The 18,972-nt window shown below is 44.2% G+C and overlaps 1 protein-coding gene across 6 annotated transcripts in view; it reads left to right on the forward strand.

Annotated features, from left to right (window-relative positions):
- The window catches only part of SYT7 (synaptotagmin 7), a 705,049-nt gene that overhangs the window by 269,887 nt on the left and 416,190 nt on the right, over positions 1-18,972 (forward strand). For all 6 annotated transcript variants that reach the window (XM_075325168.1, XM_075325167.1, XM_075325171.1 and 3 more), the window contains exon 2: positions 3,154-3,257. In XM_075325168.1, coding sequence (XP_075181283.1) covers positions 3,154-3,257 — 104 coding nt within the window. The remainder of the gene's footprint in view (positions 1-3,153; positions 3,258-18,972) is intronic.

The following is an 18,972-nucleotide window of genomic DNA, read 5'->3' on the forward strand; positions in this document are numbered from 1 at the left end:
GCCCTTTGTTTCTCATTTATACTTTTTAAAGTGTTTTACAAAGTAGATCTGCCTTAAACAGATGTCGAGTGCGAAAACTGAGTTTTACGTTGTCACTAAGGGGCGCGACCAGTTATAGTGCCTAGGGCAGCATGAAGGTAAAATACAGCCCTGATCACAGAGTGTGAGGAGAGATGGAGAACAGCGAGATGGGAGTAAAAATGTGAGCGGAGAGTTGGAGAGACGAGTGTGTGATGAAGCATGGAGTGGCTGGGTACAAGGTGAGATGAAAATGTAAATGTAATTATATTATTGCGCCTTGATAAATGACTGAGTATTAATTGTTATATTCGTATGAGTCCCTTGTCCAGTGACTGCAGAATAATGCCGTGTAGTGCACCGTAGCATGTCTACATTAGAGGTGTGTTCATGCCTACATACATGCATTAAAATTAATTCCAGACTCAGTTAATTTTCAGCTTCAAAGCCTGAATATCTCCTCTACAGAATCACATGGTCTTTACTACTATGTTGCTACGCGCAGAGACAACTGTATCTCAATAAGATTGCCGGCCCCAGTGCCTCCATAACCATGCCATGGTGTCTACAGCATCTGTGACGCCCTGGACTAGCCAGGTAGTCACAGACATAACACCATACACACCCCCTACCCTAGATAGTTAAATCAGTCAAACAAAAACCCTTGTTGCCTCCCTCCAGGGTCTGATGTCCACACCAGATGGGGCGGAGCCAGGCGGTTGGCCCCACCCACCAAGGAGTTCACAGGTCTGGAGGCGGGAAGAGAGACAGATTGAGTTTGGAGGTGAAAGTTAGAGGACACAAACTGTCGGTGTCTGGGTAGGGGCCCAGACACAAACAGCAAGGTTGGCAGACGGTGGTGGCCATCTGCAGGAGTTAGTGAATCTCTGCAGAGCCATAGGACCGGGGTCGGGCGTTGGCCCGCCGGTACCGAACCAGGGAGCGGAGTGAAGCTAAGCACACAGGCAGGGCCATCGGACCCCGACCAGGCTTGGAGCCGCCGACAATAGTCAAATCCGAGTGTGACAGGAACCCCAGGGGTTTCCCAACAACCAAGACCCGACAGAAGGCAACAGTTCACACCGAGAGGATATACAGCCACCGCCATAGGCTAGAGATCCAAGGGCCAGCGCCTGCGGGCAAAACGGGCTCCTACGGCACCTATACACCAGGGAGCGGACTACCAGTGGGCTACCACAGGAGTCAGAACATTCTAACAAGTGCAGGGAAAGACAGCCACCATCAGCCGTCTGGGGAGAGCACAACACTGCAGCCGGCTGCGGGACCCATCCATCCAGCCGTTTGGTTTACCAGAGACTCTGTCATTGACTGTCTGAGTGAGTACACCAGTGCCATCCGGCACCGCGCCGCGCTGTCCCTGCAACCCTGCACCCCCAGCCATCGAGCCTCCCCGTATCACCACCGGGCCCCAGGATCACCAACCCCTACCCACGGAGGGGACAACATCCTAGCTGCTCCCTACCATCGCTCCCGGGATCCCCGTCACTAGCAGCGGTGGTGCTAATAATCACCACGACCCGTGGGTGGCGTCACAAACTATCTCCCTAAACAAACCACCCCCCTTTTCACTCGTGGACGAGGAGTGCTGCTCGAGTCCCCGGGTCCGGCCCACCGTTCGAGCCATCGAGCAGCAGCAGAAGCCCCGGTCCCGAGCGTGGCGAGCGCGTCCCCTGCGCCCGCGACACATCCACAATGCCTTTACAACATACTGTAGTTCTTCTAGCTGCTGAAATTACATGTGAGAATCCATGACTTTGGTATAGTCGATGCTCCGGATCTCACCACATATACAGTACATAATATATATATATATATATATATATATATATCTATATATATATATATATATATATATTATGGGTGGAGTCCTCAAAGCTCTTAAATCTGGTGATTAACAACAGTAATAACAGTAACCTCCCCCTGACCCCCACTTACTCACAGTCATAAACACCAACTTGGGGGACACCAATACAAAAGGGGTGGGTATAATTAACTAACAAACATGGCAACCCGACATTCCATTGCTGGTGGTCCCCCCCCAAATAACCAGACCAACAACCCAACCAGACTAATTAGGGGATCAATATGTCCATGAAACCAACTTTGAGGACCCACCCCAACCGCTATAAGCCGCCATGACCCTGCTACAACCACTAGGGAAGGCTGGCAGGCGGGACTACCCTGGAAATCACGGGCCGAAAGGGGGGCCCTATAGAAACCCCACCCTCGGACACTGCCCCTTCCCTCCTAACCAAAGTCATGCCAGCCTCCACCCACAACCAGGGTTGAGGTTCCGGCCTGTTACTTTACATTAAAGCTGATGATTACCTGAGCTTGGTGACATTTTTGATGTGATACGTGAGAACAATATGTGTCCAGGAGGAATTCACCTAAGAACTGGAGCACCAGGATCTGACTTTTTGTGGTCGTAGTATATTTGTTATTATATGATTCAGCCAAAATTGCTGTAGAAAGGATGGGAACTAGTGATGGCCAAAAGGAGGGCAAGCAAGGAGAGCAATATACGAGAGGTGCAGGGAGATAAATCAGAGACACAATGTTAGAAAAAGAGGAAGATACTCGGAGGGGGGCTGTAGTGTCACACGCCTCTTGCTTCCTAACAGGCTTCCAGCTGGCTACTGTTACTCGGCCATATGTCTGCCCTGTTCTGTTGTCTAATAAATATTCAGAAAGCAGAGGGGGTACATGGTGTTACAAATGGACTGTTAACCTGTTCGTGTGCTCGGTAGTTCGCCAGATTGATATTTTTCCGTTAGTTAATCACTGTCCGGTAGAGGCGTCAACGATCGGAAACGTATTCTTTCAGGGCAGTAATATAGACGGGCCATGCAGGCGAAGGATCCATGCCGAATGTTGACGTCCACTTTTGTAGCATTCAATCACAATCACGGGAATCATGTCAAGGTTAAATATGTTAGTATTTCCCATTGCATCTTGCATTATCTGTTTTTCGTTCATTTGACTTAATACAGGTTCTTACGATTGCTGACATTTTCTCCTTCTCCTTTTCAGTCCCCATTTACAATCTTGTCAGTTATACTTTCTGTATATTTCAGCCCAATTCCTTCATTATCGCTTTCTCTTCTCTCTCAGGAGCTCCAACCAGCGAGATAATTATAGTCTCCGGTGTCCTTGCCCTCAGCCTGAGTATCACCATTGTAATGTGTGGACTCTGCCAGTGGTGCCAGCGAAAACTGGTAAGTAAGCAGTATCTGCCCGTCTTTATCCTTTTTCTTATTACTTCATGTTTGCATATTATTTGATGAGTATGCATTCATAAAAGATGATCAAAGATGACAGGAGGAGAAGACACATCATGTACATATTCTCCCATCACGTCTATGATTATTTTTGGATTTTGAACAGAACCAGGGATTAGATGACATTATTAATTTCTGTTACAAACCACATGGTCAGGCAGGGGTGTACTTATATAGGCTGCAGTGAGGGAAGTTGCATCTAGGCCTTGGTGCCAGAGGGATTCTTTCTACTACATTAAAAATACCAATATTTTAAGTTAAACATGGCAGCCGGAGGTCTTTTTACATTGGGGTCCAAGAGCTTCAAGTCATGAATCTGGAGTTGTGAAATCTATAGCGAGGACCCAAAGGAAAACTACCTACAAATCTCAAACCCATATTATCCTTCTGCGAGTTCATGACCGAATGCTGTTCATCCGACACTTTCCTGTCATGGCGTCTTCAGACTCTGTTCACATTGCAGAGTCTGGCAGGCAACCTGATGTTTCTTAGTTGCTCAGCCAGAGGCGGGCAATGACTGTTTAGTGCTCTCTGGTCTTTGGTTTAGCAGGAGTTAATTCCTGCTGGCAGGTGAATTTCTGCTGGGGTCACAGGTTGCTGAGGTCCTATCACAGCCGCCTCCGCCATATAATAAATGGTGGAACCTAGTCTCATATGCCGGTTATAGCTTTGGCTTTGCTCCAGCGTTATTGGTCTTTGTGCGTGGTGATCCAGTTGTTGGTAAACTGTTGTATACTATTTGGTGTGCTGTGGAAATATCCTTGTTGTTTGTTTATTTCCTCAATGTACTTTATTTCTACCTGAGCACATATTGTCTTTTCCCTTTTGTGTGCTTGCAGTGAGTTTGAGCCTTGGTTTTCCCATATCTGTCAGTATTCGTGGGATTCTTTACTCTTGTAACAGCCCTCCTTTGGGGTGTTAGACCATGGCTGCTCAAGAGTTAGGGCTATGCTGGCGGTTCAGACCTGTCTACCACCAAGCTTATCTCTTGAATAAGGGACAGTCTATGGCCCCAAATCTGAGGGCAGTCTAAGAGCCCTTAATCCTGGATGCCATGTCATACCCGTGACACTTCCTCAATAGTATTCTGGAATGTGCATTGCTTGGGGATGGAAAGATTTGAAGCCAGGACCATTTAGTACTACAGTAGTTTCCCATTCTACTGGGCTTACAGCAGCATCCCTGACCTTGAAAAAAATTCATAGAGTACAGGAATATTTCAGTGGAACCTGCCTCTATGAATTTGGCCACTAGCAAGTCATTTTGTAACTAGTGTTTAACTTAAAAAAAAAAAACTTCAAATACCAGTGATTCAGCTTTAGGCAGCAAAAAAATTATTAAATGGAATCAGTCACCGGATTTTGCCACCAAAATTAATATGGAAACAGAGACCCTGATTCCATCGATTTGGTACTTATTAGGCTGCTTGCGGTAGGTTTTTAAAAATCCCTATTTTGTCAGCAGGATATTATCAGTTGAGGCATAGTAAACCTGCTGCCAAGGAATCCTCTTATTAATGAGCTCTGTATAACCTCCCCCTACCACTGATTGGCAGCTTTATGCCTATGCACAGTGTTCACTGAATCAATAGTATGGGTGGGGTTTTACAGAGCTCAGCATGCAGATAAAATTGTGATTTTACAAATACTGCCTAGTAAGTGATACATCACTGGAATCAGGGTCTCTGCCTCTATGTCATGCTGGTCTCATATCTAGTGACAGATTCTTTTTTACTTTCTTGAGATGGGTCTGAGACTCTCTATTGGCATCATGTTGTGCAGGTGAAGTTAAGGACAGTAGAAGGACCGCTCTCTTTTATATATGCAGGTTAGAACCAAATGTACTCATGAGCGTCAGCAGTCTGACAGAGGATAGAAAACGGCATTGTTATTGCTCATTCCTCTAATAGCATGTGAAGATAATAAAAACACTCAATTAAATATTATTTTACCAAATTATATGGTTGAGAAAAATTTACATTTTAATGTGATTTAAATAAGAATGAAAAAATAAAGGATGAGTTAAAAAAAAGTTTATTCTCTTTTTGAGGACCAATATCCCTGAAATAACAGCACAGTGCTCAGGAGCACACATGACAATTCTGTTTGTTGTTTGTTCTTTGTTTCCGATTTGTAATAAAGTAACATAGTCTTTAAAGAGGACCTTTCACTTGAAAAAAAAATGTAATCAAAGACATTCTAAAAATCCCGGAACTCTCCTGATTCTGACGCTTTTTTCCGTTTTGCACAGCGTTGTTCCAATGCAGAGATATTCACATGTATTGTTTTGGAGCGCAGTATGTGAAATCTCTGCTTGTAGTGAAATGGGCGTTACTTCAGAGTCTTCTCTTGGATCATGCACTATCACCATTCCCTGCCAGCCAATGCCAATTACAGCTCGGACGGGGATCTAGTATTCTCAGACCCTGTTGAGCGGTGATTGACAGAGTCTGGAAGGGAAGGATGACGTCACAGGTTTCTGACATCCTACCACAGCCACCTCCACAATATAAAAAATGGTGGAACCTAGCCTCACATGCCAATTATAGCTCTAGCTTTGCTCCAGCGTTATCAGTCTTTATGTGTGGTGATCCAGTTGTTGGTGAACTGTTTTATGCTATTTGGTGTGAAGGGGAAATACCCTTGTTGTTTGTTTATTTCCTTCCTGTACTTTATTTCTCCCTGAACATGTATTGTGTTTTCCCATGTGTGTGCTTGCAGTGAGTTTGAACCTTGGTTTTCCCCTTTCTGTCAGTATTTGTGGGATTCTTAACCTTGTCCCAGCCCTCCCTTGGGGTGTTAGACCAGGGCTGCTCTGGAGTTAGGGCTATGCTGGCAGTCCAGACCTGGCTACCATCAAGCTTACCTTTCATCCCTCTGGAAGGGAGGGATGAAAGCTCATGCTCCAGAGAAGACTGTGAAGAAACGGCCAGTTCATGGGTGGACATATCATGGGTGCACAGGGGCTATAGAAGAAAGTTGGCCCACTTTCACCTTCAAATCAGTAAGCTGCTCCTGTCACAGACACAAAGTAGGGCCCACCGAAGGGCTCTCTTCTGTCTGTGTCCACCACTGGGCCAGTTGGTATGCAAGCAGAGATTTCACATATTGTGCTGCAGAATAAACAAAAGTGAATATCTCTACAATGGAGCAATGCAGCGCAAAATGGAAAAAGTGCCAAAAGTAGGGGAGCTCAGGGTATTTTACAAGGTATTTGAGCATGACAGGTCCTCTTTAAGGAGTTTTAAAAAAACACAAAGCGTCTTTCTTTGAGACAAAACACAAGACAACATGTACATTTGTTTCATGAAAGTAAATGGGGCTAAGTTGTAATACAACACACAACATGTGGATAATTGGGGTATTATTTTTGGAAGAAAGTGGCTATGGTCATAGATAGTAATCTCCAAAGGGAGTTTAATGGAAATCTGATTAGAAGTAGAAGATCGTCCATTTCAGTATTTTCATCTTTTTATCCCTCAAATATTAGAGAGTATATATGTGATAGTGGTGGTGTATGGATCTATATAGGACTCCTGAGCCCTGTGCAATGTCTTGTCAGACGGACAGTTCTTCCTCTAGAAGCAATGCTCCATATCCCATCTAATTGGGACCAGTCCATATAATCCAGAATAGAAGAATGGCTTGTAAGACCAGCTCAAGTCAATCATGGATCACATGGAAGGTGGATCGTCATCTCAATGTTCCGCGGTAGTGGCTGAAGAAAGAAAATATCTGGTTGATGGTCAGCTGTCCCTGGCGGCATAAATTCTTTGCCTGGGGTACTAGGAGATGGCCTTGTTGGGTTACGTTTCATAATAAGCTGTTCATTTATTTTAATGATTTCTACATTTCGGAGGTCCTCAAGTTGAAGGTTCTCCTATTTGCCCTCCCTATAAATAATTCCTAAATCCAACCTGTTTGTGACTCTGGGATGAAGCTGATGATCTCTAATAGAGTCCATCTCTCCTTTTACTTAGTGAAGCGTAGCTATCTATGCATGTGCCTACTTGCCAAGACGTAAAGTGATCTTAATGGCTTCTGTTGCAAGGGACTAAGGTAGATGCCTTTGCAGTTTAATACAAAATACTCCAGGGAAGAGAAGCAGGAAACAGAGGGGGATTTATCCTCAGATATAAATGAGACAAATATATAAATACATTTTAATGACTTTCCTTCAACTTTGAATGTGCATTTATTCTGTGGAAGATTCATCCTTATGGACTGTACCCTATCCTCAATATATCGGCTTATATTTCTACTCAAAATATGAAAGTAATTGGAACCTGATTGGATTTTTTTCTTAAGAATCACCATGGAAACCACATTTGGTCACATAGCCGGGTAGCACTTGGAGCCATAGTTAGAAGCTCCCAGGTCCTGGTGTAAAATTGAAACATACTGTGCATGAAGTGCGTCGTAATAAAGACCATGTAACTTCTGCAATGGCCATCTCATTCTACTTACTGGAGAGTGAAATGTGTCTTCTAGTGCCAGTCTGCACATATTAAAGTTTTCTGTGCAGTCTTATGAAGCACAGTGATGCTGGCACTACAGTATGGCGGTGCAGTGGACGGTGAGAACCGGGAGTTCAGTCAGTTTCCATGAATCCACCATGGCAAATGATGCTTAGGACTCGCAATCCATCTACAGTTGAAACTAGAAGTTTACATACACTATCTAAAAAGACACATATGTTTTCCTTGGGTGCAATTTCCAGATACCTGAAGGTGCCTCGTTCATCTGCACAAACAATTATATGCCAGTACAAACAAGATGGGAATCATACCGCTCAGGAAGGAAACAGGTTCTTTGTACCAGAGATGAAGTGCTTTGGTCAGACATGTGCATATCAACCCAAGGACAAAAGCAAAAGACCTTGTGAAGATGCTGGCAGAAACTGGTAAAATTATGTCATAATTCACAGTGAAACGAGTACTGTAACAACATGGGCTGAAAGGCCCCTCTGTCAGGAAGAAGTCATTACTCCAAAAGAAACATAAAAAAGCCAGATTAATGTTCGAAAATACATACAGGAACAAAGACCTTCATTTTTTCCTTTGTCTGACGAAACTAAAATTGAACTGTGAACATAATGACCATTGTTACGTTTGGAGGAGAAGCTTTGAAGCATAAGAGCACCATCCCAACTGTGAAACAAGGGGGTAGCAGCATCATATTGTGGGGTTGTTTTGCTGCAGGAGGGACTGGTGCACTTCACAAAATAGATGGCATCATGAGAAAAGAAGATCATGTGGCAATACTGAAGCAACATCTCAAGACATCAGCCAGGAACTTAAAGCTTGGGCAGAAATGGGTCTTCCAAATGGAAAATGACCCGAAAAATAATGCAAAACTGGTTACAAAGTGGCTTAAGGATAACAATGTCAATGTTTTGGAGTGGCCATCACAAAACCCTGATCTGAATCCTATTGAAAATGTATGGGCAAAGCTGAAAATATCGGTGCGAGCAAGGCGACCTACAAACATGGCCCTTCTACACCAGTTCTGTCAGGAGAAATGGACCCAAATTCCTACCAACTATTGTGAGAAGCTTGTAGAAGGATACCGAAAACATTTGACCCAAGTCATATGTCGCGGGCGGAGGAGGGGACACCGCGCTCTCCCACTGTTCGGGTCCGGCTGCCGCGGCTGCTGCGGCCTGCTGCTGCTCGGTGGCTCGAGCGATGGGCCGGATCCCGGGGACTCTAGCGGCGCTCCTCGCCCGTGAGTGAAAGGGGGTTGTTGGGTGTGGGGATTGTTTATTGTCCGTGACGCCACCCACGGTTGTGGTGATTGAGCGTGCACCACCGCTGCTCTGGCTGGGGATCCCGGGAGTGATGGTATGGAGCAGCCAGTTGTTGTATTGCCCCTCCGTGGGTAGGGGTTGGTGATCCCGGGGCCCAGTTATGGGGATGGATGGTGGCAGGCGGGTAGGGGGCCTGTGGAGGTGCAGGGGCACAGGGGCAGCGCTGTGCCGCACGGCACGGAGGTACTCACTCAGCCAGTAAACACGACACAGTTCTCGGTAAACAAACGGCTGGTTGGACGGGTCCCTCAGATGGTTGCACTGTTGATATCCCCTGCAGGTGACGGTGACGGTCTCTTTCCTGCACCTATGTGTTGTTGTTTGGTTGCGATGGGTTCCCACCGGTCGCTCCCCGACTTGGATATGAGCCGGAGGAGCTCCACTCTTGCCCGCAGGCGCTGGCCCTGGGAAACTGGTGCCTTGGCAGTGGCGGTGTTTCCCCTTAATGGTTGGACTGTTGCCTTCAATCGGGACTTGGTTGTTGGGAGACAGTCGTCCCCTTCACTGACGGATTTGGCAAATTATGGCGACTCCTAGCCTTGCCGGGTTCCGAAAGGCCCCTGCCCTGGTGCTGACTAATCTTCGTATACCGCTCCGGTACCGCCGGGTCACCACCCGTCCACGGTCCTTTCGGCAACCTCCAATCAGTCTCGCCTGCAGACGGTCACCGCCGTCTGCCAACCTTGCTGTCTCAGTCCAGGGCACACACCCGGACTAACTTCAGGCTTCTTGCTGTCACTTTCTCTTGCTCCTCTACCACCTCACTTCACTTCCTTTCACTTTCCTCTCTCAAGCTAATCTTAGCTGTTTACTCCTTTACTTCCCTAGCTTATCTGCCTGGTTTTCCCGCCTCCAGAGCTGTGAACTCCTCGGTGGGTGGAGCCAACCGCCTGGCCCACCCCCTGGTTTGGACACCAGCTCCTGGAGGAAGGCAACAAGGATTTTCAGTTTGACTTCGGTGTGCCTGCAGGGAATGTGGGGTGCGTGTGGTGTACTGACCTGTGACCCCTGGCTTGCCCAGGGCGTCACACATACAGTTTAAGGGCATTGGTACCAAATAGTAATGAAATGTATGGAAACTTTTGACTTTGCAGAAAGTAAAAAAAATTGGTACTGGCAAATTTAATTCATTTGGGTTCCTAATTGACCTAAAACGGGAAAGGTTTATTCTGATTTCATGTCAGATAGTGCGGAAAACATGCAGATGTGTCTTTATAGATAATGTGTGTAAACCTCTGGTTTCCACTGTATATGGACGTTCACTTTGGAATTTGGTATCAATTCATTTCAACAATTTGGTATGATAGATTCTATGTGTATCAGACGATTAGAAATATACCCCAGTGACAAGTGACAGGCTCCGAAGTCACCACAAAATGAGAAGGTCTTCTACTAGTCTTTTGGGGTCATGTTATATGAAAAGCTCATCATTGATTCAGAGCCTGGGACCATTGATGGGTCTTCTGATATCCTGGTCTAGTCAGCAATGTTCTGCTACAGTAGCGCTAATTCCAAAGTGACCAAATTCTACATTTTCACATTTTCCTACTGCCTTTGTTGTTTTCACAGCTTGACTTTGCCTCTAGTTCAAACTTGTAATGCATTCAAGCTAATAGTAATTTTACACAACCTACAATTCAATATCGCCTATTCAGATTCTTCTTTTGTATATTTTTGAGATGAGCGAATTGATTTGAAGCAAATTGAATTCATATTGAATTTCTTAAAATTTTGCCAGACTGTGAATTCAAAGAACTTGCAATTTGATATGAATCGACAATAAAGACTCTATTTCATGCAAAGCAGAAAATTAGATCAGCTAAGGAAGGCAATAGCATCTTCTGCCTGCCTGTTCATTGTGTTCTAAACTGTTCTGATACCACCAGTGCTGAAGCCTTCACACAACCAGTTATCTTCTGCCTGCCCATAGTGTAATCAATATACTGTACTGCTTCTAGGCCTGGGTCTATGCAGCTGGATATCTCTTTGCTTTTCCTATCATATTCTATACTGTGTAATTGCTGCTGTTACCAATGCCTTTGCCGGTAGATAGCAGCCGCAACTACACAGGACATCTCTTTACTTTTCTATCATATTCTATACTGTGTAGTTGCTGCTCATACCAATACATCTGCCAGTAGACAGCAACAACTACACAGGACATCTCTTTTCTCTTCCTATCTTAATCTATACTGTATAGTTGCTGCTGTTACCAATGCATCTGCTGATAGACAGCAGCAACTACACAGGACATCTCTTTGCTTTTCCTATTATATTCTATACTGTGTAGTTGCTGCTCATACCAATGCATCTGCCGGTAGACAGCAGCAACTACACAGGACACCTGTTTGCTTTTCATACTGTGTAGTTGCTGCTCATACCAATGCATCTGCCGGTATACAGCAGCAACTACACAGGACATCGCTTTGCTTTTCCTATCATATTCTATACTGTGTAGTTGCTGCTCATACCAATACATCTGCCGGTATACAGCAGCAACTACACAGGACATCTCTTTTCTCTTCCTATCTTAATCTATACTGTGTAGTTACTGCTGTTACCAATGCATCTGCTGATAGACAGCAGCAACTATACAGGACATCTCTTTGCTTATCCTATTATATTCTATACTGTGTAGTTGCTGCTCATACCAATGCATCTGCCGGTAGACAGCAGCAACTACACAGGACACCTGTTTGGTTTTTTTTTGTTTTTTTTTTAACTTCGTTTTATTAACAATTTACCTGTTTTCTTTTCATACTGTGTAGTTGCTGCTCATACCAATGCATCTGCCGGTATACAGCAGCAACTACACAGGACATCTCTTTGCTTTTCATATCATATGCTATACTTTGTAGTTACTGCTGATACCAATGCATCTGCCGGTATACAGCAGCAACTACACAGGACATCGCTTTGCTTTTCCTATCATATTCTATACTGTGTAGTTGCTGCTATTACCAATACCACTGCCAGTAGACAGCCACATATTTCCTGTCTGTTCATTGTGTTATATACATACAAGATAAGGCAGAAAAGGGGTTAATGCTGCGCATCAGCCAAATGAAGACGTATAATGTTGATGAAGATGAGTATTCTTTTATTTCATAGGTCTACGCGTTTCAAGGTGACAACCTCTTCCTCAGGACCAATGCATCAACAACAAATGGTACTTGTTGTTGATGCATTGGTCCTGAGGAAGAGGTTGTCACCTTGAAACGCGTAGACCTATGAAATAAAAGAATACTCATCTTCATCAACATTATACGTCTTCATTTGGCTGATGCGCAGCATTAACCCCTTTTCTGCCTTATCTTGTATGCTCATCCACGTGGGGCTGCAGCAGACGCCATTATCTCATGCGCACTAGTGGTTGTGACTGTCACAACTGATCCAGGTGAGTGTATATTTTCCAGGTATACCCCACTGATCACTTTGGTGTTACACTATCAGCGCTCCTTATTTTCAGATCATTGTGTTATATAGATATACAATACTGATTCCAGGAAGCCAATGCTGGCCCTACATTGCCAGATATCTCTTTGCCTTTTCCACCATATTCTGTATTGTGCAGCTGCTGCCACTGTTGCTGGTCAGCCCCACACATTTGCTTTTTTTTTGTTCTGTAGCCAACGTGTTTCCCCGAAAATAAGACCTACTTCAAAAATTAGTCACAGTAGCATACCATACAACAATGGTATCCTTGGGTAGACCTTTCAGGATATGTAGCTTTTTTTGGTGTACATTGCCCCGTTGTGTTGCTGTAAGCCATGGAAGCTTATAGGCGGCTAGTTAAAGGAAAATTAATATCACCTCTTCCCCTGCCCACCCCTCTGTGCAGGCATCAGTGATTGAAATGTGTGTTAATGGCAAATGAATATTCACCCTAGCCCATGCCCATAATCCCGCCCACCCGTGTACTAGCGTCAGTGATTGGAACGTGTGCTAATTGCAAAAAACTATTTACCCCCTTCCACTGAATGTAATCCCGCCACCCTCTGTGTCAGCATCAGTGATTCAGTGATTCAGTCAGATTGCCATATTATTCCCAGAGGATCACAGTGTAACGCTCGTTGGGGCCAGAGGCTGTCCTCACCTAAGCGTGACAGCCTCTTCTGACCCGATATACTCGGGTCAGAAGAGTTGTCAACCAGTGCGAGCAGAGATGGCTAGAAAGATGAATATTGGAGCGCACCACCAATACTGGAACAATTGATCTTGTTTGGGTGCACCCTGGTGCGGAAGAAAAACACATGAGAAGGGAGAAGGAAAGATTCCGCACATACAATCAGGGGCACACCAATGGTATAATATATAAAACACACCTTTATTTATTGCACACAGAAATACATCTTAAAATCAATTAAAAACATACAACAAAACAAAAGAACACCACTAAGGCAAGACCGAATGCCCCAGATAACCTATGTCACAGATGACAATATAATCATGAAATGCAATGCAATGTCAGGATGACAAATATAGGTATACAACCCAAAACCCTGGAGAATGCAAGTGTTGGATGTCAAAATATTCCTGATTGCATCGATCAATAGGGTAAGACTGGAATATTACATGAATATGGCGAATCGCAATCACAATGTATTTGAGTAAACACACATATCATAATATAAATCAAATATGACCATATCCTGTCCTATATCCAGAGGACATATGTTTAGGGACAATAGCCAGATGGTGATTAATGTAATAAACACATGGCAAAAAACATGTGGTTGAAAAGCCACCCCATAGGTCAGGAGCCTGTAAACATGACAGGAAATGCAATGGCAGTTTATAGGTAGTATATATGACCTAGAGTAGTATATACACCAGGATATTTATGCAGGATGCATATATGCGAGTGGTCGGTGTGAGAATATAGCTGTAATACAGCCGACAAAAGGTCACCCAGTAAATCCAAAAGGCTAGACTCCGTGTAAACAATAAGAGATATAGTAACACATGAATTACAATCAGTTATACCTCAAAAGTCGGTATCGGCAGTCAACCTGATGGTTATGGACGCTGCGCAAAAGTGACAGCTGTGTTCATGACCCACCATATCGTATAAGGATATAGTGACGGCCAGTGACCATTCCACCCCAAGGTAGTGTACCAGTGAAAAAATCCAGCCTAGTTACAGGCGGGGGGATGATTGCCAGTACTCACATAATAGCAACTGCAACCAATATCAAAAAAGCGGTCTAGTTCAGGGTGGTCAGCTGCCTGAGACCTAGAGGTCAGAGTCCTATCCTGTGACACCGGATGGGGTGGATGCCGAACAGTCATCGGTCAGTAATCCAGGGTTGGTCGGTCAAGTCATGGGGACGGTCGAGCCGGGTGCTCTGAGTGAGGGGCCTGACGCGTGTCGCCGCACCAGCGGCTTCGTCAGGGCAGGTAACTAAAGTGCACAAAAGGTGCGGTATATATATCTAACAACGTTTGATTAGTGGGAAGTATACACACACCTGTAACACAATGGAAACGTCTGACGCCGTGTACTGGGCGTCATCTTGCGCCTGCGCGTTATAGTGCGGCGACGGTGGCTGATAGTGAAAATGGAAGCATCTTACTGCGCATGCGCGGTATCAATCGGACGGAAGGGCCAGCCGGCCAAATTACTGCAAAAAGCGAAACAGTGCCTGCTATGCCAGTAGATCGTCGCATTGCATATGCGCTAGGTCGAACGGGCCGGGAAGCCAGGTAGCCGCCGATGCAGATAGACAGAAAAGTGGGAGACTCTCATTAGGAGGAGTCGATAGTACGGCGTTTACAGAGGCAAAAAATAATAATAACAGGGCGGATTGATCACCAATATTATTGGAACGGAGACACCTGTCATAATCACATGTCCACACCTAACCCGAATGGCTCGTAAGCTGTCAAAAGGGCAGGGTGTAGATGTGGAGAACCTTTTTATCAAAGGTATATCCAAGCGATAGACGTGCTATCATACAGTACTGTAACCCTCAACCTGCGGTAACCCAGGCATTCAAACCTGTGAATATGGTCCTAAAGAGGATCGTGCATATCAAAGGGTATGCACGATCACCATGGGGCAGATCGATAACAGATGTTTTACACCTCTTGTTTAAGGTCATCAAACCAACATGAGCATTCATACCAAAGAATGCAGCTGTATATTTATAGCTTAACCCCAAACAGTATTGGGCCTACTGGGGCATGGTGTTTAGCCATAACTCCATCTATCAGTCCGTATGATTGTATATATCGCTGATTGTTGCCAGATCATGGAAATAGATCGGTCAGGGACCTCAATGGAGCACATTCTAAGAATGCATTCACGTGCCTAAGCTGCATCTCCAGATGGTAATGGATGCAACAGGGTACGATATTATGTCAAAGGACAATATCTATACATCTAAGCACATAAACCCTCAAGGAGTCCCCTAATGGGCTATTATGTTACACACCCTCCTGTCAATGGATTTAGATACACCATGTGTGGTCAACCTGAGGGACCCTCCATTGAAGGAATGTTGTGCCAGTCCCCAATACAGCGACAAGATTTACATCAACTGATAGTAGGTGGTCCAGGGAGGGATATAAATGGTATGGATCTATACACAAGAAGCCTTGCAGAGAGGCCTCCAGCTACGGCAGGTTTATCAAAAATGGAGATCACACTTAGCCAGTACTAAGGAAGATTTTAAGACACAAATCACCGGCAAATGATTAAACCGTAACGGATAGAAGTACAGATTACTATACACCTATGAAGTAAGCACAGAAACACCGTCCAAATTTAAGGCCGATAAAAAAGTGTGCCGAGGTGAGGGCCCAAATGATATTTTTCATGCGTAGCCATAGTCACGTCCAGTACTTGATCGTGGAACCCTGCCGTTGGAAAGAAGCCATATGTGCAGGAAATTCACCTGCAACAGAGGAGAGTTACATAAGCCAATTAATGCAGTATAAACGAGAAAGTGAGTCGAGTATGCTCGCATGCGGGGCGGGACAAGGGAACAGAAAATGGTATCAGCCGAGGAACCCTGTGAACAACAGTTCCTCATTTAAACCTGATGGAGATAAGGAGTGTAGTTGGAAAATCCATCTAGATTCATTCTGCAGGAGCCATCTGGTACATGAGCCCCCCCTAGCGTTAGCCTGGCACCTCTGTAATCCAAAGACCCGGGTGCCACGTGGGCTGCCTTGATGGAAGGCTAAAAAGTGGGCCGCCACAGATGTGATTGTTTTACCTTTTGAGGTGTCAGAGGAGGCCAGATTAACTGTTGAGAAGTGTTTCTGTATCCTTTTCCTTAATTCTTGAGTTGTCTGGCCAACATAGACCTTGTCGCATGGGCAGATCATGCAGTATACCACGTTTCTCGTCTTGCAATTAATGTACGACTTGATGGGGTGATTTGTGGAGTCCTGAGGATTAAAAAAGGTGTTATAAGTCACTTGCATGTAGCCACAGATATTGCAGTCGCCACATGGAAATGAACCCTTCAGGTTGACACCGCGTTGTAACTTAATTGTGGGTCTCACAAAGTGACTGCGGGTCAACAGATCCCTTAGGTTGGGGGCGCGTCGGGCAGTGAGCATCGGCTGAGGGGAGACCACTAAGGAGGTTTGCACATCTGTAGTGAGGATGGGCCAATGCTTTTGTAGAATACTCCTCACCTGCTGCCATTCATTGTTGAAGGTCGTGATAAATCTGATATGATTGTCCTTACATCTTGACCTGGGTTGGATGAGAGATTCTTGTGTTTCCTCTCTGGCTCTCTGGAAGGCCTTCGATATGATTTTCCTAGGATACCCACGATTTCTGAATCTGGAAGTAAGATTGGAGGCCTGTTGGCCAAAATCAATATCATCACTGCAATTACGCCGTACCCGCAGGAATTGCCCGGTGGGTATACCTACTCGAATATGTCGAGGATGGAAACTCGAAAAGTGCAGGAGGGTGTTGGTTGCTGTGGCCTTCCTATAGAGGTTTGTCGACAGTCCGCCATTTTTAATGGAGATTTCCAGATCCAGGAAGGAGACGGCTGCAGACGAGATGTCATAGGATAAAAAGATATTGAGATCATTGTTATTTAGGCCGGCAATAAACGTGCAACAGTCATCCCTCGTACCTTCCCAGATAAAGAAAATATCGTCGATATAACGATGCCAGTGTGAAACTCCATTCTTGAATCCCTGGGATTGAAAAACAATGGTGGATTCCCACCAACCTAAAAAAGTGCGAGCAGAGATGGGTGGGATTATGAGAAAGTGAAGGGGTGATAATTCAATTTCATTAACGCACGTTCCAATCACTGATGCCAGCACAGAGGGGTGGGTGGGATTTTGCCTAGGGGAAGGTTGTGAATATTAACTTTCATTAACATACGTTCCAATTACTGATGCCGGCTGAGAGGGTTGGGTGGGAAAAGGGAGAGAATATTCATTTTCCATTAACAGGGCACCCAATCACTGACGTCAATACAAAATATGAGATATTCCCTGAAGATAAGCCGTAGCGCATCTTTTGGAGCCCCAAAAATATGAGACCCTGTCTTATTTTCGGGGAACACTATTTGTATTTTTATTTACTATTAATACTATCCAGGTATTTTACTTTCCAGTATAAGTAATAGGCACTGTAAAGTTATTTGCTTCTTTAGAGTTATATTGTGTACTCAATTGCTGTTATCATATCTTGTGATACGTTACATTATTTTGTGTTTTTATTGGTTCTCTGTATTTGATGCCTAATAGCACTAAACATTTTTTTTTGTTATCGCTTGATACACCAGTTTTTATATATTGCAATGGCATCCCAAAAATGTTAACAGACTAGACAGTAAGTCTAGTCTGTTAATATTTTTGCAATACCCTATGACTATTTTATGGTGTAATGGAGGTTGTCTGTGTGTTACTAAGCAGCCTGTTAGTTCCCATAGATTACTGCTTGTTTACCATAGCAATATATGTTGAGTTCTTTTTGACATTACCAAGCCTGTGTTGGTATTTAAAGAGCTTGAAAGGGTTTGGCTTCAGTCCTAGGAGACCTCAGAGTGTTACACACGTATTTTCCAGGCGATTAGATGCTTTGTTATATTTTCAATTTGCGGCAAATTGATTTGTTGCTACTAAAAATTATTTTACAACAAAGTTACCGAATTTGAGTTAAAAGATTTGCTCATCTTTTATATATTTCCATCCTATTCTAATGGCCCTGTTTGATTTATGTCAATTGATTCGTTGGTCTTTCAGCAAAAAATCAGTACAGGAGCTTCGTCATATGGATGTGTCAATCAACTCTTCTACTTTCCAACGAAGAAAAAGAAAAATAACTGAAATCCTATATATAATGTGTTACCTAATTAATTTTTCATTTGTCTGGCTAGTACACTGTTTAATCGCTACAGAAGTAGAAGTTGTATAATAGATCAGTGTTTTGCAGACTACCACGAGTACACAGAGCTGTCCTACTGGTGCACTAAATTCCCATCACGCATATATAAAATGGAATTCGTGCTGTGAATTCTTTATTGGAAAATGCTGTTGAAGCTCGAGATACTTAAATTGCCTGAAACAAAATCTTTTTGCTTGAGATGAAACCAATAAAACTTTCACATGGTTAAAATTCCAAATTAGCATGTTGACGGGCTAGATTTATATTGTAGAAATTAATTTTCAAAATTGATATTCTGTGCAATAACACGCTGGGTCTCTAATGCTTACAACATTCTTGTGCACGATCCCTAACACATTTTTATTAGTTGTCAGAAGGAACTTTTCATTCATAACGTTAAAGAATCCACAAATGGAAACTCGTGGGCGTGTTGTTTTTTGGTGCTCCCAAGATTGGTCTTATATAGTTTTCATG

The sequence above is a fragment of the Anomaloglossus baeobatrachus genome, chromosome 10 (genome assembly GCF_048569485.1).
Source record: "Anomaloglossus baeobatrachus isolate aAnoBae1 chromosome 10, aAnoBae1.hap1, whole genome shotgun sequence".
Lineage (NCBI taxonomy): Eukaryota > Metazoa > Chordata > Amphibia > Anura > Aromobatidae > Anomaloglossus > Anomaloglossus baeobatrachus.